Source organism: Erythrolamprus reginae, chromosome 3, assembly GCF_031021105.1.
Source record: "Erythrolamprus reginae isolate rEryReg1 chromosome 3, rEryReg1.hap1, whole genome shotgun sequence".
In the NCBI taxonomy this organism is placed as follows: Eukaryota; Metazoa; Chordata; class Lepidosauria; order Squamata; family Dipsadidae; genus Erythrolamprus; species Erythrolamprus reginae.
In genome coordinates, this window is record NC_091952.1 from 201225338 (window position 1) to 201252563 (window position 27226).

Sequence of the window (27226 nt, forward strand, 5' to 3'; positions counted from 1 at the left end):
GTATACTGTAATCCCTCGCTACTTTGCGGTTCATCTTTTGCGGATTCGCTACTTTACGGGTTTTCAAAGGGGGCTTAAATCCATTAAATCCATTGAACAATTTAAATCCATTAAAAATTCATAAAATTCTTCTACAGTACTACTGTATTCTATTAAAGAAACTGGTAAGATATCACATGTCGTTCCAGCTGAGAAACATTATAGAATGATTGTTTAATGCAAACGGTGGGTTTTTAAAGTCCAAATACTCGTTAAATACATTAAAAAATCTTTACTTCACGGAAATTCGTTTTTCACAGGTGGTCTTGGAACACATCCCCCACGAAAAATGAGGGATTACTGTATTGAGGACAGAGATATTCTTCCCATTAGGCAGATTGCACTGTTTCTTGAAATTCAGGAGTGGTGAACCTATCATTATGTCAAGTATTCACGTAAATCTGCTTAAAAAGCATTTTGTTGGAGGAAAATATTTCTAGGTATTCTAGCTTGGCCTTGTGTTTAGGTGAAATGAGCTGTAACAATAAGCACTCAAATTTTCACCCTAATGTAAGCATCTCAATGCTGAAGGACCAATTACATCCTACTTAATTCACAGATTCTGTGACTTCTTTTATAAACTTAATTCAGTATATATTTCAGGTTTTTTTAACATATAGAATAACTTCTGCTTACTACTCTGGTTAGTTGCTGAAGTAAATAATGCCAATGCATTCAGTATAAAGAATGCATTTTTTCAGGGCTTTGATTACCTTCTTTCTCCTCCTCCTCCCACCCAAATTCCAAGCTTTTATTTCTTTCCTAATGGGTTTGCACGCATTATTTGCTTTTACGTTGATTCCTATGGGAAATATTGCTTCTACTTACAAACTTTTCTACTTAAGAACCTGGTCACGGAACGAATTAAGTTCTTAAGTAGAAGTACCACTGTATTTTTTGTGGAGGATAGGATAATCATGGCATTTTTGGCTGCCTTTTCCCATAATGATTCTTGTCTTTGTTCTCCACTTCTTTTGTATTTCCAGTCTCATGAATTGTTCTCTTCTTTTCAAGGCTTTTGAGGTTAAAAGAGTGAAGTTGAATAACTTTATTAATCAACTCTCTTCTTAACCAAGACAGTTTAGGCATTGGAATTTTGTTTCATTCATTAATTTTTTAAGGTAAGAGATTCCCGTCTACTATCAAATTATATAATGCGGTTTATATAAAGGGGTTAAAATGTCATGAAAACATCTCATTCTCCTAAGCCCTTTGGCCTAAAATGGTATTTACATTGTTATACCACTTATGCCATCACCTTCATCACCATCTGTTCTTCCAAGGCTTCTAGAGTATTTATTAATTAGATTTCTATGCTGCCCTTCTCCTTAGATTCAGGGTGGCTAATAGATTTCTTCAAATAGAAGAATTCAAATAGAAATCTGAACCCCTTAAAACATTTGCCAGGGTGGCGCAGCAGGTAGAGTGCTGTACTGCAGGCCACTGAAGCTGACTGTAGATCTGTAGGTCAGCTGTTCAAATCTCATCACCGGCTCAAGGTTGACTCAACCTTCCATCCTTTTGAGGTGGGTAAAATGACCCGAATTGTAAGGGCAATATGCCGGCTATGTTAAAAAGTGCTATTGCTAACATGTTGTAAGCTGCCCTGAGTCTAAGGAGAAGGGCGGCATAAAAATTGAATAAATAAATAAAAATAAACTTGCTTCATTTGCCAGTAAAAGAAGCCCAGGCCATATGGCTGGGAGGAGTTGAAACTTGCCTTAGTAAGGAAACAGTTACAGTTCCTGTTGTATTTTAGATTTAATATATAAAACAATATCTTCAGTTTCTGGCACAGCCCTTTTTGTTTGTAGCCACCTTTAGTAAGGACTAATTTCAGTGATTTTCTTTCATTGGCTCAATTTATACACATCATTCAGTAAGTGCTTATAGACGTTCTACAAAGAGGCAATTATTTAAAGATACAGCTGGAAATTGCAGATTCTCTTTATATCTGGATGACAAGAGTTTAGCTGATATACCAAACTTCACAACTTTCTAATTTATTTGTATTCAGTTGTAATTTCCAAAAGGTGTGTTTAATACAGGTGTGCAAGAACATTAATTATAAACAAGGTTTATTTATAGAGGTTTCAGCTCAGTTGCAATGCTTTTTTTTTTTTTACTGTATTTCCGCTGAGCAAAACAGTGGAATGAAATGGAAAGAATCAGATTGGTGAAAAAATTCCTATAGAAACTGAGCAAGATTGGAACTATGGACTTAATTAAGGGGTATATGCTTTCAAACCTTTTACCTACAACAGCTCAATAGACTACATCTGCTTTAAGTCTACGGAGTGGGGCGGCATACAAATCCAATAAATTATTTAAGAAAAATATAACTAGCGGTATTTAATTTGCCGTACAGAAAGGGATATTTTTAACAAGATTTTCAAACTTATTAAATTTTGCACTTACTTGGGTTATTTAATATAAATTAGCTCCAGTTCAGAGCATTAAGCAAAGATATTCTTAATGCAACTGAAATATTTTAAGTTCTATTCGTTCATGTTCAATAGACATTTTCAGTGTAACACTTTTTAAAATATTGGGTAGGGTTGTTTTTTTTTACATTTTAATATTCCTGTATCTTTCTCTAGATCAGTGGTTCTCAACCTGAGGGTCAGGACCCCTTTGGAGGGGTCAAATGACCATGTCATGGGGGTCGCCTGAGACCCTGGGAAAAGTCAAATTTCTCCTAGTATTAGGAACTAAAGCTTCTATTATGGCATCTTGGAACATATTTTTACAATCCGACCAATCAGGCATTTACAGTGGGGGCGTCTCTCTGACCTTCCTGCCAATCAGCTCAAAGCTCTGTTGGGAAAATTGGCGCTAGACTTATGGTTGGGGGTCATCACAACACGAGGAACTGTATTAAAGGGTCGCGGTCTTAGTAAGAACCACTGCTCTAGATGATCACTTACCATTATTGGTCAACTTCAGTACCCCGCTTATATGGCAAAATTTTAAGGTCCAATATTCAGATGCTAATCCCTGTAATTCCCAATTATTTGATCAATTGCCAGATCACCATGCATTTGAAAGTATGGTACCAGAATGGAAAGAGACAGACACAAGTTTTAGACAGAACACAAATGCCAACCATATTTATGTAAGAAGCACCATCATTACTGATCACTTTTTATTTGGAGTCAAAAATGCCAGCAACAGAGCAGACTGAGTTGGCACATCAGGCTGGACAAATACGTGATTGTAGCCATATTTCCACAGGCTATGAGCAGCAGCACTGAGTTACATGTTGAGGCAACAACTGAGTTTTATCTTTCTGACACAATAAAAAGGATGGACAGCTACTGAACTGGTAGAAACCATGCAGGAGTTAACAAAGATATGAATAGGTGTGCAATAAATATCTTCCTAAAAAATTAGACGAGCAGGAGGCTCACTTAATTTCATTAATTGTTAACATTGTTTTAAATATCAACTTTTGCAATACGGTATTAAAATTATTTTCAAATGTATCAACCTACCCTTAGTAAGTGGCTGCTTGCTATTGGTCTTAGTTTTAAACATGTTTTGCTGACTTTTTGCACAAAATGACAGTATTTTAGTGATCCAATTTTGCTGTTTCTGTGAGTCTGGACTTAAGACATTTATTTCACACCTTACAGATGTATATAGGAAGTCTACTGTTCTGCTTCTTCTTCCATTACTTCAATTCTGCGTGGCCCATAAAGTAGAACATAAGCTATATGCCAGTCTCCACCACCCGATAACCTCAAAATATCTTCTGGCGTAACAATGCTGACTTTGTCATCATCAAATTTAATCCATTCATCTGTGGGAGAGAGAAACAATAACACTTTAAATGACATTAATGTGAGAGCCAGCATGGTATAGTAATGAAGGTGCTGGGCCTAGAAAGCAAGAGACTGAGTTCTCGTGGGCATGAAAGCCGCAAAGTGGCTTAGGCATGAAAGGTTGTCTTGGGCATGTCATTCTCTCGCAACCTAATCTACTCAAGGTTGTGGAGAAATCTAACAGTCTTAGATATGTTGCCACCTTGATTTATATATAAAAAAGGCAAGATAAAACAACAGTACATAATTCATTTCCCAATTTATCTTTTAAAAAAGAAGGCAGCCAAGTAACTTATCCTATCACTTGGCTATTGTCTAAAATTGGCTATTCTCTAAAATTGATACAGTACCTTGTTTTCTTTTAACCCAAGATACATAGTGTCCAGAAGAACTAGATCTTCCTTGATGAGTTAGCACTGCCTGTAGCTCGTAATAACCACAATTATTGGAACCAATATCTGAGAAGGCAAAGAAGATGGTACAATGTGATATAATAATAAACACTTTACATATTGTTAGCCATTTATTTTGAAGGTCCCACTTTCAAAATCAGAACATAGGAAGCAGATTAATTCCACAAAATACAATTAGGAAAATTGTCCCTGCTTATCCTGAGCATTGGAGAGGATGTATTGTAGTCTTTTTGTTTGCTTCTTGGCTTTATATGGTCTTTTTAAAACGATATCTAAATGTGGTTTACTTCTGAGTGTTTACTTATAACTGCTTTGTATGAGTCTCAAGTTTCCAGGAATTCCCTAGCGGGTTTTTGTTGTGTTTTGTTTTTATTTAGCTTGATCAAAGATGCTCATTGCCTCTCAGTTAAAATTGATCAGATCTGTCCATGTGTTGTGAAATTAAGCAGTTTTCATAGCATCTTCTGACTGTCCACTATTTTGTGTTCCTGAAAGCACTGTTAGTTTTCTGCTTGTCTGCCCTGCATAGTGGCTATTACAATCCTTTTCACTGTACGTTGTAGACCACTCATTTTTTCTTCTTCAGCTACTGGTCTTCTGATTCACTCATCGTGAAAATTATGCCTAATTTGCTAACTTCTGTGTTCTATAGCCATTAGCTTGTGCTTTAGATTTAACTGTCCTTTATTATTGTAACAAAGTACTACTTAAACTACTATGGCATTTATCTTCATACTGATTTCAATCAGATATTCACCAATTGGTATTCCCAAATGATATACTGTATTTGCTTTCAATTTTTAAGATAAAGCAGAGTAAAAATATCTGCTGATCTTAAATGTCTTTCTACTTGTGGCCTGTCCACGTCCCGCGCAGCTGGTCACGGATCCTGAGGATGGAGAGACAATTGTGGTACGGTCCTCTAGGCCCGTGTACCTGGACCTGAGTCTGATAGTGAGTAGGTTGGAGATGATGTGGTGTCAGAGGCTGACAGCCAACCAGGGCCTTTTGCACCTCCAAAGGTGCCCATGAGTGTCTCATGAGAAGAGTCACTAGGACACGCAGAGCAGCCAGAAGGCAGGAGTGGCTAAACAAGAGGAGGTCTCTGCGTGAATAGATCTGTAGAACAATTAACCAAGCCCTTAGCCTCTTTAAGGCTTAGCCATGTGGCGCTTCACTGCAGAAGTCAACTTTCGTTATATTCCAGACATCCACTCGGACTCCTCTCTTTGGATATTATTGTTTCAAGGATGAATTACAAACTGGCAAGTGGGACTAATTATCTCCGGGCTTCCTGCCCACTTAGAGTGAGTCCGTGGATAAGATCTGTGTGATCAAAGAAAATATTTTTGTTTTGGTTTCTGTTTGGACTCTGGCCTATTGTGAGAACTCTAATTAACAGTTGGCACCGAAAATACTTCTTTCCTGATTTTTGCAGAACTTTAAATCCAATACTCACTACTCATAAAATGCTAGTATTCAATGTTTAAATCTTGTAAAATCAATCTGTGTGGGTTTATTTCTTGGGGGGCTCGTCGCTGGGACAGAACACTACTTACCCTCGGAAAAGGAAAATGGTTCATACTTAATCTCCTTTTGTGAGCCATCACCTTTACTAGACTTGAAAATAAAACAGAAGATATTGGTTTGAATTAATTTTGTAATTATAAAATATGGCATTAAAAATAAGCAAAATTCTAAGGCAATTTTAATATGTTATTATTCAGAAATTATTTGTAAAATGGTAAGCTGGAGGTTTAAGGCTAAGGTAGTGGTGGTGGCTTTCCTATTTCTTTAAATGCGACCATATATGCATCAGAAAATGTGAAACATCAAGAGTAATGGAGTCACAAGAAAGGGAAATCAAATTTTATTTCTGTGTGGCACAGATTTTTCATGTACTTTATTCTTACAATAATGATACAATAAAAACATGGAAACATAAAAATTAGGGATGTAATATTTGATGGTTTATAACACAACCATTAATATATCAGAAAGTAGGAGCTTTATGTGAAATATGTGTTTACTCTGGACAATGCTGCAGAAAAAGCAAAATAGGAGCATTATTCAAGTTCCTATAGAAATTACAATACAGAGGTACATGGACAAAGGTTTAAGTTTTGCCCCATAAAAGCAATGTCATTCAGATAAGAAAATTTTAGAATGTCTGTCCAGTAGGAGCATTAAATCACACTATGCCTGAAAGAAATTATCCATCCTATGAAAAATGAGAGATGGTAAATATATAGCCAATACTCAAGGTCCCCTTGAAATCCAAGTTTTGCTGTTAAGTGGTGTTTTATTGTTCCCTAGTTGATTCTACCTATCATCTACCTTTTTTTTAAAAAAAGGACATGATTGGCATTTTCAGAGCCCAGAGAACTGCAGCTGAGGATTAGTAACATACAGTGGTACCTCAAGATACGAACCCCTCGTCTTACGAACAACTCGTGATACGAACCCGGGGTTCAGAAAAATTTTGCCTCTTCTTACGAACTTTTTTCGAGTTACGAACCGGCGTTCGGAGACTGCTGGGAAGCCGCGCGGCTGTTTTAAAAGGTGACAGCCGGGCGGCGGGGCTTCCCAGAAGCCTCCCGAACGCCGGTTCGTAACTCGAAAAAAGTTCGTAAGAAGAGGCAAAAATTTTCTGAACCCCGGGTTCGGTTCGGGAGGTTGCTGGGAAGCCCCCCAGCCCGGCTGTCACCTTTTAAAACAGCCGCGCCGCTTCCCAGCTGTCTCCCGAAGACGAACGCGGAAGTTCGGCTTTAGCGTTCGGCTTCAGGAGACAGCTGGGAAGCGGCGCGGATGTTTTAAAAGGTTGCAGCCGGGCTGGGGGGCTTCCCAGCACCCCCCCCGAACCCAGGGGGTGCTGGGAAGCCCCACAGGCCGGCTGTCACCTTTTAAAACAGCTGCGCGGCTTCCCAGCAGTCGCCGAAAGCCGTTTTTTTGCGGGGTTTTTTTTGGTTGCACGGATTAATTGACTTTACATTGTTTCCTATGGGAAACAATGTTTCGTCTTACGAACCTTTCGTCTTACGAACCTCCTCCATGCACCAATTAAGTTCGTATCATGAGGTATTACTGTACTAGCTTGGACTGTAAGGCATTCCTCCAAATAGGAAAATGTCCTCTGCCAATACAAGATATAATAGGGGCAGAGTGGAGGAACTGGATCCTTTAGTCAATAACAGATCATCAGCCTCCCAACTATAATCTGTTGAAGGGATTCCCACCTCAACTCTGAGGGTGATGCTGGTTGTACAGTTTGGTCTGACAAAATAGCTTTCAACATTCCCATAGAATTTCTTCACAAAAGGCCAAAATACAAAGGGGCTGCTTTGCCCTGTCAAAAAAGGCTGCAATCCAAATGGACTTCCAAAACTTCCAGATTAAAAAATAACATCCAAGATCTTGTTCTTTGCTTAACAATTAACGTTAACTTAAAAATAATAATTATATCCAATAAACTTTAGAAAATTTACAAATGAGAATGCAGCTGCAATAATTTATTAGACCATGGACTTTAAAAAAAATCCTCAACAATAATTCTTCACATTCCTTGCCAGTCTTTTTACTACAAATATTATTAAAAACATGATTATTAGCTGTCTTAATAATATTTGGTTATAAGTTTAGGTTTCAAAATACTGGATCTGATTTAAGCTTTACCTGTAACGAAAATGCATATATTAAAATGAAATTTAAAGATTAATCAAACTTAATGGGTTACTTACATTATTTGGTTGCTGGTTTACTTTTTTGTCTTCCAGATCCTTGAATTTTGATCGATATGGGACCATCTTTTCTTGAAGGCCTGGCGTACATAGTTCATATACATCCAACATAAGTGGAAATTTAACATCCTATAGTAATTTAAAAGAGTTTGATGATCATATAAATCATCATGAAGCAAATCAGTTTTTTTAGATCTTTATTCCATTTAGTTTAAAATAAAACTGGCAATAATCTAAGATATTAAACAAATTATGTACAACAAGGTTCAGTATTTAATATTTTAAATGCCTCAGGAGTATAGAAAACGGCTCTATTTCTTATCTGGTCATGAGTTTATCTAGTTCATAATTGTACCATGAGCACTATCTCTCAGGATTTTTTCATCTCCCACTTATTTAGACTCCTAAACTATAAAACATGAGCTCTGTGTTTATTTTTTCATAGCCATAAATAGAAAATCCCAGTGTCCTTTGCACTTTATTCTATGTAAATCTTTAGAATGCTTTAGTAAAAGCACCATGAAGCTGATACAATGCAATCTGGACTGATTCTACTTTCATTTCCATTCATAGTATAAAGAAGTAAATCAGCATATTTTAATTTAAATTACACTGCATCTGAATATCAAACCTTGATTGTTAAATGTATAAAATAGAACATTATACCACATAGATCAGGTGCAAAGCTTAATATCAAATGTACTTACTTTGAGAACTTTGGCATTCACAGATTCTTTCTCTTTGTAAAAAAACCGAACCATTTGAATAGTAAGGTATGCAGGCAAGCGACTTATCTTGGACTAAAAGAAAAACATTCACTAGAATAAGTGGACATGAAAAACTACAGCAATTTAAAGCAGGAGCCATAAATGCATGGAAAAAATGTTTACTGTAAAGACAAAATAAATATCAGGGAGACACAAGTTTTCAAATTAAATGGTATAAACAATGTAAGTTTATACTTTGTATTGTTTATGTGTTTGTGTTATACTACTCTCATTCTATCCTCTGAATATAAATATTGTGGAGATATATTCTATTTACAAAACATTACTTGCCACATATGTACATATTTATCAATTTGTGCCACAATCATGAAGTGATGCTAGGTAGCCAACTCTTTATGACAAGGAAGTTTAGAATAGGGAAGTTATATATGACAATTTCATTAGTAGAGTTCCATTACTATAAAGGAATATTACAATGATATGCTCACCGTTTTTAAATAAAGGGCATTCCTTTGCAACGTTGGTGATGATTTAGTTATTTCTTCTTGAAGACGCTATAAGAAAAATATATTGAAAAAAATAACAAAAATTAGAAGATGTGGAAAATCAAGTATGACATTTCATGTCCTTTTTAAAATTCTCCGCAGCATTTTAAATAATAAATGTAATAACAATAAAAAAAATTGTGCCCAAGGAAACACATTCTAAAACATATTTTTGTCTTGGAACAGACTGAATATTAATTACTTCTCTAAAATATATGAAACATGCAACTGGAAATTGGAAAGTATACTTAGAATACTATTCCACATTTCAATTTTTAATTCTTATTTTAACCCTTCATGTTTTCAAATAATGAAAGAAATATGTTAAATAAATGTCCACTGTTGCATAATGTCTTAGAAAATGAAGTATCACAAAAGTCCAAAAATCTAAACCTCCTTAAATACAATGCTGCAAAAACTGCTTGAATAAAGATGCCACAGTAACTCACCAATTTAAGACCCGTAAAAAGATATTTAACTTCCTGATTGATAAAACAACTAAGCTGGAGTTGATTCTCTCTTCCTTTTGTGACTTCCTCCTCTTCTGCTTCTGTGCATTTCATGCTTCACAAAATATTAAGGAGCAAATATGAAAAGGACTGAACTACCACCAAGCATTGAACTTAATGATTTGCAAAAAGTTATCTTGTTTTCAGAAAGCTTAAATTGCTGCAACAAAACAACAGTTCTTATATCAGTACCTATTATTTAATGACACTAGCCAATTCTTTAGATAACTATTTAACTTTTTTAATAAGCTGGCATAAACCTTTCTTTAAAAACAACTTTAAATACAATTTATAGAAGCACTTAACTACCAATTACAGAATACACTCATAGTGAGGATTATCTCTTCAGTAAGTATAATGTATAAAACAAATCTTACATATACTAATGGCATTATTATGAGCTTGCTTTGTTATTCCAGAATGTTTAGGATACATAGTTTCAAACTCAATACTGAAAAACTGGTCAATTAAGCTTTTCTTTTTAGGAGGTGCCGTTGCTGCCGTTTCTGAAACTGAAGAGTCAGTCTGTAAAAGCAAAAAAATATGTAAGCAACAATACAAACTGCTTATGATTTACTCTTACAAAGCTGTCTGTTGTACTTTTAAAACAAGATGGAGACTTAAAGATGGCCAAAGGGAAAAAATACAAATGGGTTACTTTGAACCAAATCTGGGAAACAAAGATCTTGTTTGTCAAGTATTCTAAATCCAAAACTGATTAGAAAAATCATTTGGATATTCCAAGCAGCTTTAGTTCAAATTAGTAGTCTAGATTTGCAAAGTTAGTTGAGAGCACCTGGGCAGCACCTATCAGCAACTCCTTAGAATATAATGAAAGATCAGCTTGTTAGATCAGCCCACAGCCCAACTAATTTGGTGTTTTGTTTCTCACAATGGCCAACTAGAAGGTTTAAATTCTAACAAACTGGAGATGGCCATATATCTCTTCCCCTGTTGTTTTCAGGCAGCTGGATTGGTAAGCATACATGTGCTAACCTGGATCTAAAACTGAATCTTCAAAACTAATTCCGCCTGACAGACCTGTCCTCTGTGAGCTTTTCCATTTCGCTTTAAGCAATCATGTCTGTATCGTGTTAATTCTGCAGATTAATTATGTGCTTTATTAATAAGCATTTTTTGCCTTTTCTTAATCTTTTTGCCACAAGGATGACTCACAGAGAAGAAAAACTTTCTCCTACCTATTCTTTTCATGATAAGCATGTTTTCATATATCTTGCTTACCTTCTTACTTGGTCATCTTTTTTCTAAGCAAAAAAGTCCCAATTATTCAAATCTTTTAGTGTAGAAGGCACAAAAGAGGCTGTACTTCCTGAGACTGTTCAGGAAGATAACTCTATCTCAGCATCTACTACTGCCCTACTATGGCAGCACCATTGAGAGTGTCCTGGCCTATGGCATTCTTGCATGATATGGGAGCAGCTCTGTAGCAGATAAAAGATCTATACAGAGAATTATTAAAACTGCCCAGAATATCGTTGGGCTCCAGCTATTCACCCTGGATGATATCTTCACATCTTGCTGTTCTAGGAAGGTGCATATCATTCTTCTCACCCCTCTAACAACCATTTTGAACTGTTTGAACTGTTGCCTTCTGGCAGAAGATACAGAGCAATTAAAACTCGGACCATACGTTTTCTGAATAATTTATATCCCAGAGCTACACTTGCACTTAACAATGAACTAAAGGGTCACCTTCAATGAGGTATTGGACAGTATTACTTGGTCTGTTGGGTAGATGTTTGGGTAGTTCAGGATGAGGAATTTGTGATGGGTGGCGCATGGGTTTTTTGGATTGTTATATGTGCTGGGACTGGTCTTTAGGTGTCATGTGAATTTTGTTGTATGGGTATACTGTGTCTATACATACAATGACAATAAAGTATTTATTTATTATTTAGTAAAATTATTGTATTGTTATTTTGGCCAAGTATGGATTTTTTTATTTATACTGAATCAGATTCATCATTTGGCTAACTACCGTATATACTCGAGTATAAGCCGAGTTTTTCAGCCAAAAAAATGGGCTGAAAAACACAGCCTCGGCTTATACTCGGGTCATTGACAAAGTCACCACACAAGGGCACCATTGCTTGAGCCAGAGCGAGGAGGCACCAGCTTTTGTCCCCTCTGGCATGCCGTAGTTCCTCTCCCTGGCTCAAGCAAGGAGGCAGCCATTTGCTCCAACCGAGGGGAAAAAAGCAATAGGAAGCCGGTGAGGTTGTGTGTGTGTGTGTGTGTGTGTGTGTGTGTGTGCATGCCCCCTCTCCCCCCCACCGTGAAAAAAGCCAGCTACCTCTTGCTGAAACCCAGAGGCTTTTTTTTTTTACTCCCTGTGTGTATTTGTCAACAGGTTTAGAGTAACTATTCCTTGCTCTTGTTCCTTAATCCTTAGTTGGATTAAAAAGGCCCCCTGCAGTCAGATTCTCCTCCCCCTCCTTTGAAAGGATTTAAACTGTTTAAAAAATGGTATTTTGTGGTAGTTGCTGTCCTTGCATGGATAGGATCTAATAATGTGTTATGAGGCAGAGCTAGACAGGAATTCTTTTTCTGTCTATCTTTCTTTCTATCTATCTATCTATCTATCTATCTATTTTTCTATCTATCTGTCTGTCTGTCTATCTATCTTTCTATCTATATCTATCTGTCTGTCTGTCTATCTATCTATCTGTATCTATTTCTATCTATCTATCTTTCTATCTATCTATTTTTCTATCTATCTATCTATCTATCTATTTTTCTATCTATCTGTCTGTCTGTCTGTCTATCTATCTTTCTATCTATATCTATCTGTCTGTCTATCTATCTATCTATCTGTATCTATTTCTATCTATCTATTTTTCTATCTTTCTATCTATCTATTTTTCTTTCTTTCTTTCTAGCTATCTATCTATCTATCTATCTATCTATCTATCTATATCTATTTCTATCTATCTATTTTTCTATCTGTCTATCTATCTTTATATCAATATCTATCTATCTATCTATCTATCTATCTATCTATCTATCTATCTATCTATCTATCTATTTGGTTTTCTATGCTGATAACCTCACAGCAGCTAATGCTGAAGCTCTTCTTTGGATACACTTATTTATTTGTTTGTTTGTTTATTTATTTAATTGGATTTGTATGCCATCCCTCTCCAAGGACTCAGGGTGGCTCACAGCATATATAAAAACAGAACAATAATGTAAATCCAATTAATGATGAGAAGGAATCCAGTTTTGAAGGATTTTAACTCTTAGGTTTTAGCTTTGTTGCTGATCGAGCTACTTTTTTTACTTTTTAATTTATTGTTAATATTGTTAATTTGTTTACCCTCTTTTAAATTTACAGAGCTAGTTTACTGGTTTTCTTTAAAATAAATATTCTAAAACATGTCTCAATTAATGTAATTTTATTGTTTTCCATTTTTATAAGTTACCAGTAGCCACTGCATTTTCTAACCTCGGCTTATACTCGGGTCAATACGTTTTCCCAGTTTTTGTGGCAAAAATTGGTGCCTCGGCTTATACTCGGGTCGGCTTATACTCGAGTATATACGGTATTAACCCAATTTAAAGAGATCCCTTTGGAATTTTTTACAATCTTGTTTTTCCATACTCTAAATAATCTGATATTATCTATATCTATTTCAATTCACTGTACACTAACCATTGACCCTAATAAGTTGCTGTGGTTGTTAAGTCAAGGGGTATTAAAACTGGATGCAATTTTCTTTTACTAATTTAAATATATTTTTTCAGAGAAGACATCCACAGGTTCTAGATTCCCATAAAGGTCCATGGGATAAAAAGATTAACTCCTGATTTAAGCACTTTCAACAACTTCCTTGCAATCAAATCATACTTTTATTGCTGTTACATATTGCTAACATTATTGACTATAAAAACTCAACTGCAGCTCAGATTTAGTCTCAGTTATTTCCAGTAAAAACTTACTTCCATTACTGCATCACCTTCTATACCTTCTAACTTTTGCTGCAATACTCGCATTATCTGTACCCAGCATTCATTGGCATCCTAAGGTACAAGATAAAGATGAACTTAGATTAGGGGAATATAACGAAAATATATGTTGAGCATGTATCATATGCACATCATATAAAAAGACAAACACATGTTTTCACACAGATGCATACACACAACAAATGAGACACTCTTTCTTACTTTGTTTATTCTAATTTTTTTTTCATTTTAGCTAGGACTAGAAGCTGCTAACGAACCATAAAATAGAGCTATTAATTACCTTTATGGAAATGGTAAAAGAAGAGATACCTTTTTACATAAAATATGCAGCCTACAAAAAGGAAATTAAAAAGTATCTACCTGTTGAAGATATTGGCCTTGATCTCCTTTCTCTGCAAACTGAGGAAAGGCCATATGTAAAAATTGGAGAAGAATAATGGGAGGGATACTGGAGGAAGTTTTGTCCATAGAATCATATAAATCTCTTAAAGCTTAAAATTAAAATAAAAAATAATGAATTTCATAGAAATGCAAGAAAGTATAGTAAATACAGCATATTCCTCAAATGAAAACTCTATATAATTATATTTTGTAGCAAAAGGCTATTTAAATATATAAATGCACTATCAGTCTATTTAAAAAATACTGATACAATTGATTATATCATGCAAAGTGAAACAATCTATATTGTTGTGTGGAGAAGTTTAATATAGTGTGGCTACTGGGACAGAAACTGCTGTTGTTAAGCAATGCAGTCATAAAAGTATGTCACATGACTATGTTGCTTAACAATGTTAATTGCAGTAGTCTTAATTGTTCTCATGTGAGAGCCACTAACAACAGACTTCCAGTGATTGAAACTTCCAAATTTCTGCTGGCTTTCCCAATGACTTTCCTCATGGAAAGCCAGCAGGAAACATCAGAAATCATGAACTTATGTTAGCAGGGATGTTGCAATGAGCAGAACTCCAAGAATAAGTATAAATCCTTCTTATTTAGTATTATTGCAAATTTGAACATTTGCTGCTTATCTTTAACATTATGTAAGTCATTTAAGACTAAACCACGACAGCATATAATAGGTATAGCTTCAACTGTACATTACAAAAGTGATTCATGTCAATCTACTTCTAAAGTGAGACTCCAGTGGAACAAAATGGAATTAAGATTAATAAACATGTACAGATAGTCCTCACTTTATGACCATCATTGAGCCTGCGATTGTAGTCATCAGTTGTGATGGTTATATAGCAGGACATTTGCCTAATTTGACAATCTTTTTTGCAGTGGTCAAGTGAACACGGCAATCGTATTGCTAGATTGCCAAGTAACCAAAATATGGTCACTTGATTTCCAGGGGCGGTCGGAGCAGAGATGTCAGAATTTTGAATTCAGGACATAAGTTTGTTTTCAAGGTTTACTGAAACTTCAACTAGTTGCTCAGTGACTGGTCGTAAATTAAGAACAATATGTACTGTAAAAATAATATAAAAAGTTAATTATAAGCACATATCTGATAGTTTTTATTCAATCTAGCATAAGGCCACAACATGATATATATATAAAACAGATTATATTCCCATTAGCAATTACATTCAGCCTATCATCCAATTCATAAATTCTTTACATGCAACTGACTTCTGAATCTTTAAGGCTGTGCTGAATGTTGCACAATAATGTAGCAAGATTTCAACAACTTGACAGATAAATGTTTCCCTGCATTTTTGTTAACACTCTGTTAAAAAGTGTGATTGCTAACATGTTGTAAGCCACCCTGAGTCTAAGGAGAAGGGTGGCATAAAAATTGAATGAATGAATGAATGAATGAATGAATGAATGAATAAATAAATAAATAATACTGAACAAATGAACAGATTGGGCAAGATTAACCTAACAAACTAACTAATCAAATATTCCGCATCCATTCAAGAGATCTAGCTAGAGCAGTGCCAAATAAGGAGAAACAAGCAATTCTACAGAATAGCCAATGAACATACCGTCCAAAAATCTGATAATAGCATATTCAATAGTTGACTGTTCCTGATTTGTTTTTTCTTAAATAAAATGGCATAAATCATAAGATCCTGGTCAAGGGCAATAAAGTAAACAAGCAGCACTGATTTTCCAGTGTTCCAAGTATTTCTGGATTTTAAAAAGCTGCAAATTTCAAAAGGAAATTTTTTTAACAGTGATAAATATTTGGCTACAATTCAAAAGGTGGTAACTAAAACTCAAAATCTATAAAATACTTTAGATTGTGCAAGGAAAAATAATCGGAGTATCTTCTGAGCAACATGCTGACCATTTTATCTGAGGTAGCTAAATATCAGAAAACTCTGCTTTGCTCTTGAAATACAAACCTGCAGTAATATACTGAGCAGAAGCCATTTCCCCTGAAGCTCTTAAGGCACCAGCATACCTAGAAATATTTAAAACGTTATAGTTAGTTTGGTCTTAGATTCAACACAATATAAAGTTAAAATGGCTTTTATCTGGAAATTCAGATTCCTCTGTGAGATTTTGACCATAACCAAAGTTATGTTGTTAAAGTTGTGACTACAAAACCAAGATGATTTGTAATCTTTTCAGTTTGGAAGCCTTAGTTAGGATGGTTACCATCATATGCACACTTTAGCTGCGTATAACTAGTGTGTATTCTAATCTAGAGGAAGATATATTAATTTTGATACGTGTAGATATTATACTAGCTTTAATTGTTTTAAGATTTCACTAAAAGATACAATTGACCCAGGCATGCCTAATTTTTTGCACCAACTATAGATCACACCTTCATAAAATGAATGCATTATTCAACCACTTAGCATTATTTTAATAGTTCAATCATTCATTTATTATCAAAAATACAGGTAAACTTACAACTTTTTGTTTAGCACACCATTGAACGTTACAACAGCACTTATAATCATTGCACCACCCCCATGGCTCAATATTTGGACACTTGGGAACTGGCTCATATTTATCACAGCTGCAGTGTCTCAGAATCATGTGATCATCTTTAGGACCTCCTAACAAGTAGTCAATAGGGAAGCCAGATTCACTTTACGATCATATTACTAACCTAACTGTAGTGATTCATTTAACAACTGTAGCAAGAAAGGTCGTAAAATGGGACAAAACTAACTTAACTGTCTCAAAATATTGGACTAAATTATGTCACAAGTGAAGATTTCCTCTAAACAGAGGAATATGGGAATAGAGATTAATTTGCACCTAATAAACCTTGTGTGCTTTTGAAAGAAGGGGAAAATTCCTTCTCCATTTTTTGAATAGTATATCTTATTTACTGCCTTCTCCAGAATCTCTAATACAACTCTTAATTCTATTGATAGTTTCTTGAAATTTAACTTGAAACCATTTTTACTGTTGGTTGACAAATTCAACTCTTTCTGTTTAAAAAAGAAAGCTGTTTAAAGCCAGTCTGATCTAGTGGTTAAGGCACCAGGCTAGAAAGCAGGAGAGGGTGAGTCCTAGTTCCTCCTTAGCCAGTAAAGCTGGCTGGATGACCTTGGGTCCATCACTCTCTCTCAGCCCAACCCACCTCATAGAGGTTGGGGACAAACTACAAAGACAAAGGTGTGCTGGATATGAGCGCCACCTTGATTTATTTGTAAAAATAAAAAAGATGGGATACAAATAAATTAATAAAAATATTTCAGGATAATTTGTAAATATACATGAAACCAAGAGTCAGTAGCTATTCAAAAAAGAGGGCTGCCTTCCCTCCCACCTTTTTCATTGCAGCACAGTGTCACTCCTCAAAAGCTGCCCCTAAAGGTCAAGGAATCCTCTGAAACAACCTAAATATGTATGGGAAACAATATAAGGAAAGAAAAGGTAGGGACTGAGAGGACCAATTGTGTGAGCAAAAACACACTCTGCTTCTTTAGAAGCATTTTTGAATACAAACTATGGTAATTTATTCCATAAAAGGTTGCCTAACCAAACACTTCACCCATCTAAAATGCTTTAAAGTGAAAACACCTCTAAACCTCTCTTTTACATATACAGTTCTTGATATTCCTATATTTCAAAGATACTATGTTAACCATAGTTGTGCCCAGAGACGCTTTGTAGAATGTGATGGACATCATATAAACTTAATAAACAGAAACATTAAGCATGAAAAAACAATTTTAAGGATATACCAGATTAATTTTGCCAATGCTTTAGTATCTTCATTTCCAGTGTACTAGTACATTGCTGGTACATTTAAAAATATGAGCTGGTATCAATACTTCTTGAAACTGATCAACTCAATCAAAGTAAGATGTTAAAACTTAATGAAATAAATAGTATAGGTACTGGAAGCATTTTCCTAAATGCAGAACTCTCAATTCCACTTGCTGAATAGAGTTCAACACATACTGCATTCCTATTATAGTTCTACCACAACAATTGAATTATATATTTCAGGGTTTTTTCCACTTGAAATCTAAAATTAAAAATACTTAAACTTCTTCTAGCTTCCCTTTCCTATTAAAAATAATACTAGCTACAATTCATACTATTTCATTTTTTTAAATGAATAAAATTAACAGTATTTTATTTGTAGTTATAATACCTACCTCTTAAGAGCTTCTTTCAATTCTGGCACAGAGCGAATACACTGAACCGTAGCATTCATATAACAAGTATTCCCAAGATTTGTTAAGCCACACGGTAATTCCATCTGTCACAGAAATATTAATGTTTATTTTATATTAAATATTGTATTTTTAGAAATATTTCTGAGCATGAAATCTCTTAACTGAAGAAGGTATTTTGTACCAGGTCCAAAAATGCTGCATTTGGCCAAAATGATATCTGTCCTTAGTTGCATCTCATTTGCACTATAATTTTATTTAATTTGTATGACAGCTGACTCAAACATACTTTGAAGATTATCCAGAAATATCTGAAAGATCATGTTTTCCAGAATTAAACTGCCTGTTCACTATCCACCTATATTAATCCCTTTTTGAAAAAGGGAAATAGTACCTTATTCTTTCAGAATTTTTAATGTTTGATTAGCTAGATATTCTTTCGTTTAGTAATTTTAAATTGTTATACTGTATTTTAAAACAGAGTATTAAAATTACTGGGCAATTTGTATGTGTACACTTCCCAGTGACTGGGCAATTCACAAAAAGACAGAAAAATAATGAAACCACATAACAATAAAATCAATAAAAATAGAGCAAAAAGTTAGCAAAACTATGAAAAATACATATAGAACTCATAAGGCCAAATACCTGAGCAAAAAAACCCCTTGGACCTGGTAAATGCTATGAGTGAGAGCCAACCGCAATGGAGCAGAGAGGGAAACTTTGAAATCCTAACTAGCAGCATTTACTGTAATCAAAGAAACCCAGAGTATGCCAACTTCATTGGATAGAATCAACAAGGCAGGTATTATGGAAGATAACTCATCCCACGAGTAACCAGGTCAATACTATGTAGGACTTTATAACATCTAGGACCTTGAATCTCATTTGAAACTGGCAACAGATGCTCACAAAGCAGGGGAGTTACCAGGGGTAAATGGATATTCAGAGGCATGATCATGACTACCCCCATTGCTGGAGAGTGCTGCAGTAATAAACTGTGAAGTAATCAGGATATGAATGTCTATAGGGCCTTCCTATCCAAGAAAATGTATACCTGGCACATCAATTGGAGATTGGGAAAGGATGTCTAGCTGCAGTTGCTATCTGCTTACTGAGTAGGAGCGATATATATATATATATAGAAGAATACTCTTTCCCCACAAAAAAGTGCTGTAAGAATTATTTCTTATAACTTTTATCTGAGCAAAATCATACTTCTTTTGAAAAGCTAGTTTTTGCATAAGATAAGACATACAGTACAAATCGGAATTACTAATACAAGGACTTACTTACATTCACCAAATGGCAATGATTTAAACGCAGAGCAACCATCACCTTTCAAAGCAATTCAATTCACTCAAAAAAAGCAAAGACAGGTACTGTTTGAAGAAAACAATGTTTTCCAATTTAAGGCACCAGTTTCTGGTTTGAAAATTACGTATGTTTATAAATATAGATCCCCTCCAATCATGTCTTATTCTCGTAGATTTCCTGTAGTTTTCTAGGCAAGGTTTCGGAGAAGTGATTTGCCACTGCTTCTTCTTATAACTGAGAGAAAGTGACTGACCCAAAGTCACCGATATTACCCTGTTTCCCCGATGGTAAGACACCCCCGATTGTAAGACGTATCGGGGGTTTCAGGGGGGTCGGCTAATATAAGCCGTACCCCGAAAGTAAGACATATGTCTTACTTTCGGGGGAAACACGGGGGTATTGCCGCCTCCCTCTCATCTAGCTGCCTTCCTTTTTTAAGCGGGAAGAAGGGCGCGCTTTCGCTGCCTTCTTCCAGGACCGGGGAGGGGAGCTGTGAGGGAGGCGGCCTGCTGAGGCCCAGCCCGCCGGGCAGTTTGGCTGACGGAGGGACGAAGCCAGACTGCTAAGCTTCGGCTCGTTAGAGGGAGCTGTCGGCCGGAGACGGCGGGGCTTGCTGCAGCGAGCGACCTGCTCCTGCCTTCGCTTTCGCCTCCTCGAGACCCAGTGAAACTTGCCGGTGGAGCCGAGTTAGCCGCAGGGAGGAAAGAGGCGGCATCGAGGGGTCACGGCGCAGCCTCTCCGCGGCAGTCGAGGTGGGCGAGGGCCCTGCCTTAGCGACCACGGGTTGCCACCATTATGAACCCGGCGGGCTCCTCAGAAACGGCCCTGCAAGGGAAGCCGCCCGGCCAGAGGTAGGAAAGTCCCCACCCATCCTTTGCCCGCATCTCGAAGAGGGGAAGAGAAGGGACTGTGGTGGTGGTGTTGGGGGGGTGCGAGATAAGTGAGGGAGCTTCGAAACCGCTTGTCGCCTTCGCTTCCACGGGGCTTTTGAGGGAAATAACATTCCCTCCTGGGGGAGAAGCAGGGGACAGGCTCTCGGAGCCCTTGAAAGGACCCCCCCCTTTCCACCCCTTGTCGCCTGAGACGAGGTCGGGGCACTTCCTTCCCATTGGCACTCTCTTCAGCTCCTCCTCCCTTCGCTCTGAGTGAGCAGCGCAGCGTGGCGGCGGTGATGGAGGAGGAGGAAGAGGAGGAGAACGAGGGCGGCTATCGCCCTTGAGGAGGCTGCCCTGGAGCCCTGAGGTTGAACTTGGAAAAGGGCTCACGAGGCTCCTGTCCCGCGGCTGCCCTTCTGGACTCTGGGGAGATGCCGCCTTCGTGAACGCGACCCTTTCAATTTTTTCCCAATATAAGACATACCCCGAAAGTAAGACATAGTGGGGCTTTTGGGGATAAAAAGAAAGTAAGACACTGTCTTACTTTCGGGGAAACACGGTATGTATATTACTTCTCTTAATGAGAATATATATATATATACACCAGGGTGATTCAACACAAAAATATGTAACCCTTCCCTGGTGCAGAGCTGAAGGGATTGGATACTGTAGCCTAGAGGATAATTCTCTGCCTTACAAGGCAAAGGTTGCAGGTTCAAGTCCCAGAGGGTATGGCTAGCTGATGAGGCCAAAATAAGGCCGAAATAGATCTATCCTAGTCTCCCTTAATTTTCAAATTCAGCAAAAAAAAAAAATGTGATATATCATATATCTCATTAAATTTGGGATCATGCATTTCTCAGATTCAAAACTGTGAACATAATGATAATATATGCTTACTGCTGAGGCTAATTGTTCTTCTGTCATATCTTCAACAAAGACTGGCCGGGCTACTGGTTCCTCAGGAAGTGCATCAGCAGAGCCCATCATTAATAAGGTCATCCCCTATTAAAAAGGTGCAACAAGTTTATCAGCAGATACTCTTGAAAAATTAAATATAATCAGATACATTAGAAGTTAGTTTTAAAATAAAGCTCAAAAGCAGCCGTGGCTCATACAAATTTAAATTATGATTATCTTTGTTATCTTTATTACCTTTTTAAAAATAGTGCAAAGTATTAATATATATTTTCTGTTCCTTAAGGAACCTAACTTGCTGAAAAGTTACTCCTGGTTTTTCTAGTAGTTCCCCTACTGCAAAAATCAAATATCATCAATAACATCTGGGTTCTCATTTTTAATTTTGATTGTCTCCAAAAAGATGTTAAATGCATATATGTAAATATATCACAGTATTAAAAGCAGCATTTAACTCTTTATAACTGTATACTTAGAATTTAAAAAGCAAGACACTATCTGCCATCTGAATCCTTCTTCTACTGTTGCCCAATCACAATCACATCATATGTTGAATCATTCCCAATTGAAGCCACAGAAAAAGGTAAACCCTGCTCCGTGAAGCTGTTTTGCATAGAAAACATCTAAACCATTAGAAATATCTAATAGAATAGAATTCTTTATTGGCCAAGTGTGATTGGACACACAAGGAATTTGGTGCATAGGCTCTCAGTACACAAAAGAAAATATAAATTTGTCAAGAATCATGTGATACAGCACTTAATGACTGTCTTGGGATTCAAATAAGGAATCAGGAAATAATATTAATACTGTATAAGTCTTTAGGAATCGTAATGTGACCATGTAATACTTACACTTTTTATTTTAATATTACCCCAATCATCATCCTATTTGAAAGAAAGAAAATAAATGTAAACTTTTCCCAATAATGTAAGATGACTCAACAGATTCAACAAATACATCAACAGCTAAAGAGGAAATCATCAAAGATAGTTAGATCAGATAGCAAGGGCCAAAAATTCCTCAGAAAATGTTCAAAAATAATTTGATATATTTAATTCATAAATTCTATCAGAATATTAATTTATGATGATATGTTCATTATTGCCTCAGTACATTAAATGTGTAAAACATACAGCAGCAAATATATCATAAAACATTATCCCACTGTACCTTTAAAGTTCCACCTTTCACCATCACTTTCTGCCTGTCAGGCTGAACTCCAGTCAAAGCAAAAAGCTGTGCTTTGAATACCATGGGAGGCTCATCTGTATTCAGCTCCACTCCATCGAATTTTTCTTTGCCCCATTTTACATTAACTGAAAAACAAGGATTTGAGGTACAACACCAGCAAATTAATACTAAAAATTAGACACATTATACATATCTCCTGATTTGGCAGCAATGATTAGACATATAAATTACAAACAATAAAGTCATACAAACTTATATTAAGAATGCCTTTCCTAAAAAAAATATACTTCAGTTTTGGCTATGCTCCTGACTGGCTGCATTAACAGACATGAATATTCTGCAACTTGTAATATTGAGACGAGTCTTTACTGAAATACCAAGTTTACATTCATACAACTTATTGTTAAAACTATGAACACCAATTTATAAGGAAGCATGCTATTCCTACATTATAGGAATTTAAATAACATAGCATTAATACAATTCCCCTTTTCTTTCTTTTATGCTTCTCATCCACACAGTTCTGTGGGAAATCAAAACTCTATGTGAATGCACTATTCTGTTCCAGGACCTATTTGATATTTTGAAAATTAGCTTTAAAATATGACTGTTTACTTGTCTTTCCTATAGTATGGGTAGTAGAATTCATTGCAAGGTATACACAGTAATATTGTATTAATACAGTATTAATTCTCTAAACAAGCCTTCCCTCACTTTACATTCTTCCTTGTCTGGGAGACTATGTTGTTTGTTATGCCTGGTAACATACCACTTGGTAAAACAAAAGTTAGAGGATTGGAATCTACAAGTATAGGTAGTCCTCAACTTACAACTACAATTGAGCCCAGAATTTGTTACTAAACAAGACAGCTGTTAAGTGAGTTTACCGCATTTTATGACCTTTCTTGCCATAATTCTTAAACAACTAGAGTTGTTAAGTGAGTAATGTCTATTAAGTAAATCTTGGCTTCACCACTGATTTTTGTTAAAAGGTCTCCAAAGGCAATCACATGAACCTGGAACACTGCAATCTTCACAAATATGAATCAGCTGTCAAGCATCTGAATTTTGATCACATGACCACTGGGAAGCTGCAACATCCTAAGTGTGAATAATGCCCATGACACTTTTTTCAATGCCGCTGTAACTTCAAACGGTCATTGAACAAATGGTTCTAAGTTGAGAACTACCTGTAGTTTGGGAATAACGAATGTGTTAGGTCCCAATGACAGCATCATCACTATTGTTATTATAGAAACTCATCTTTACCTTTTACAAGACAAAAGCACAAATATAAGAACCACAAAAGCTCAAGTCCCTGAGACAGTTGAATGACAGAATCACTTAAGTTTTTTCACTGCTATATAACTTACATGAGATCAAATTCCCTATTTTGTTTGCATGTATATATGTACATACGTACATATGTATGAAACTAAAATATTTTTGCTGATAATGAAAAGAAAGGGAGACTAGCTTTAGCCACTAGACCACAGGCTCTCCTCCTCTCAGGTATAGAGAGAAGGGTGGCATAGAAATAAAAAAAAAACAAAAAAACAAAGATTTTTGGATATACCAGAGTGATTCGACAAAAAAACATATAACTCTCGCCTGGTACAAGCTGAGAGGAGGCGAACTTGTGGTCTAGAGGTTAAACCTAGTGCCTTACAGCAGACTCCCCATGTTCAAATTCGCCTAGGGGTACGGGTAGCTGATGAGACCAAAATAAGCTTGAAATATATCTATACTAGTCTCTCTTCCTTTTCATTATGAGCAAAAATGTGTGTGTATATATGTCACATGTTTTTGCTGAATTTGAAAATTAAGAGAGAGATGGATAGATCTATTTTGGCCTTGTTCTGGCCTCATCAGCTAGCCATACCCTCTCACTGGGATTTGAACTTATACACACACAGAGATATACATATAAATATGTATATATATGCATGTATATATATGTACACACACACATATAAATATACTAATCTTCAAATGCACTAATTGTAAGCGGGGAGTGGGGGGAAGTAAATTACTCTGTTCAAGTTTTGCAGGTTTTCTCCAAAGAAACCCCGGGCTGTAACATGACCGAGTCCTACAACTCTTCAAATTTACTCAGGAAAAGCCCCGGCCTGTGCCAGGTTGAGATTGCAGAGCGTGAACCCTTATATACACCCACAACCAACCACGCCTCGGGCAGCCGTGTTTTCCCCTGGCCCTTTCCTTCCCGTCGGTGTTTTCCCACCACTTTGCACATCGAGGCAATAATCCCTTCCTTCACAGGGCGGCCCGAAAGCACGCCGCTTAGCCCAGGCTTCCTTCGGGGAAGCCCTGCTCTGGAGCCCGAAGAGCTCCGGTCGGTCGGGCTCGTTCCCTCCCCGCCGCCGCCAGTTCCTGCCTCAGCGAAGGGCAAGAGAGCGCATGGAGACCCTCGAGCTCCGGAGGCCTGAGTTGGGGGAAAAGCCGAACTAGGCCCTCGGGAGGCGGCAAGGCGAAGGGTGAGGTCCCGCGTTCGCGAGAGGCGGGCTGGCCGGACTCACCTGTGAAAAGCGGCATGGCTGGCGGGCTAAGCAAGTGAAGGGGGGAATGAGCGAGCTCGAGACCTCAGACGGAGCTACAGCAGCGCGGCACCTTCCCCTCCTCCCTGCCTCCCTCCCTCCCTCGGGGTCTTATTCAAACCGGCCCCTCAGGATGACGCTGCAAGCGCGGGTGGCTGCGCACGCAGCTCCGGAAAAGGCACCGCCTCCTCCTTTTCCTCGGCTCTGCTGCTGAAAGTCCTAGTGAGGAAGGAAACCAGAGCCTTGAGGCTGTTGGGCTGCCCCGCCCATTTCTCCTCTTCCTCGCCCCACCCACAACCCCGCTCTGACAGGCTTTTTGGTGGGTTGTGGGTTTTTTTTGTACCAGTGCTACTAAAGTACCAGTGCTACCAAAACAAGAGAACAGTGCAGAGGTTTCCAACCTTGGCGGTTTTAAGACTTGTGGACTTCAACTCCCAGAATTCCTCAGCCAGAAAAGCTGGCTGTGGAATTCTGGGAGTTGAAGTCCACAAGTCTTAAAACCGCCAAGGTTGGCGACCCTGGAATGGAGCCTATAAACTATGGGCGGAGAAATTAAAGCGTTTATCTCGCTGTAAAGATAGTGTGGTTATCGGGGTATTCACGATCTGGTTGGAGTGTTATGTGTGTGTTTGTGTGTGATGAGAATTGAGGTGAAACTGCTTTCGGGAACCAGCAAATTTAAAAAAAAAACCAAACTGCAACCTTATTAATCTATATAAACTTGTTCTGATTCTAATCTAATCTACTAATTTAAATTGGTACGGATTCTAAATTAATTTAGTAGTTTAGTAACTCTATATGCAATTTTATATTGTTGTAAGCAGCCCTGAGTCCTTCGGGATTGGGGGGCATAGAAGTCAAATTAAATAGGTGGGTGGGTGGATGGGTGAATACATACATAGATACATAGATAGATAGTAGGACAGGAACGTGAACTGCATAATAAAACAGTTGCTGCCCACCTACCTTCCATTGAGGACCTGTATACTGCACGAGTCAAAAAGAAGGCTGTGAAAATATTTAAGAAGGTGGTGGCGCTCCAGCTCCAGCGGTCCTTGGAAGAAGCCGATTATCTAGGTCCTCAGCAGTCAGGATTCAGGCCCGGCTACAGCACGGAAACTGCTTTGGTCGCGCTGATGGATGATCTCTGGCGGGCCCGGGACAGGGGTTTATCCTCTGTCCTGGTGCTTCTTGACCTCTCAGCGGCTTTCGATACCATCGACCATGGTATCCTTCTGCACCGGCTGGAGGGGTTGGGAGTGGGAGGCACTGTCCTTCAGTGGTTCTCTTCCTACCTCTCTGGCCGGTCGCAGTCGGTGTTAGTGGGGGGTCAGAGGTCGACCTCTAGGTTACTCCCTTGTGGGGTGCCTCAGGGGTCGGTCCTCTCCCCCCTACTATTTAATATCTACATGAAACCGCTGGGTGAGATCATCCAAGGGCATGGGGTGAGGTATCATCAGTATGCAGATGATACCTAGCTTTACATCTCCACCCCTTGTCCAGTCGGCGAAGCAGTGGAAGTGATGTGCCGGTGCTTGGAGGCTGTTGGGGTCTGGATGGGTGTCAACAGACTCAGACTCAACCCGGATAAGACGGAGTGGCTGTGGGTTTTGCCTCCCAAGGACAATTCCATCTGTCCATCCATCACCCTGGGGGGGGAGTCACTAACCCCCTCAGAGAGGGTCCGCAACTTGGGCGTCCTCCTCGATCCACAGCTCACATTAGAGAAACATCTTTCAGCTGTGGCGAGGGGGGCGTTTGCCCAGGTTCGTCTGGTGCACCAGTTGCGGCCCTATTTGGACCGGGAGTCACTGCTCACAGTCACTCATGCCCTCATCACCTCAAGGCTCGACTACTGTAACGCTCTCTACATGGGGCTACCTTTGAAGAGTGTTCGGAAACTTCGGATCGTGCAGAATGCAGCTGCGAGAGCTATCATGGGCTTTCCTAAATTTGCCCATGTCACACCAACACTCCGCAG

General features: G+C 37.7%; 1 protein-coding gene across 1 annotated transcript; it reads right to left on the reverse strand.

Annotated features, from left to right (window-relative positions):
* Window positions 1–3149: 3149 nt before the first annotated feature.
* Window positions 3150–25466, reverse strand: USP14 (ubiquitin specific peptidase 14). The gene is made up of 16 exons (XM_070747602.1): window positions 25228–25466; window positions 22670–22815; window positions 22351–22383; window positions 21479–21583; window positions 18369–18472; window positions 16143–16201; window positions 14143–14273; window positions 13756–13836; window positions 10229–10320; window positions 9736–9850; window positions 9230–9295; window positions 8721–8813; window positions 8014–8142; window positions 5836–5896; window positions 4214–4321; window positions 3150–3841 (listed from the first exon to the last, which is right to left on the reverse strand). The coding sequence occupies exons 1-16, from the start codon at window positions 25241–25243 to the stop codon at window positions 3690–3692; spliced, it is 1491 nt and encodes a 496-aa protein (XP_070603703.1). The 5' UTR covers window positions 25244–25466; the 3' UTR covers window positions 3150–3689.
* Between the last annotated feature and the right edge of the window lie 1760 nt (window positions 25467–27226).

What these genes read in the sequence shown, in the direction of transcription:
- USP14 (XM_070747602.1), bottom strand. An exon ending in TGAAAGGTGGAACTTTAAAG is followed by an intron (nt 22,384 to 22,669) that starts GTACAGTGGGAT and finishes TCTTTCAAATAG; the next exon opens with GATGATGATTGGGGTAATAT. An exon ending in GTAATATTAAAATAAAAAGT is followed by an intron (nt 21,584 to 22,350) that starts GTAAGTATTACA and finishes CCTTTTTAATAG; the next exon opens with GGGATGACCTTATTAATGAT.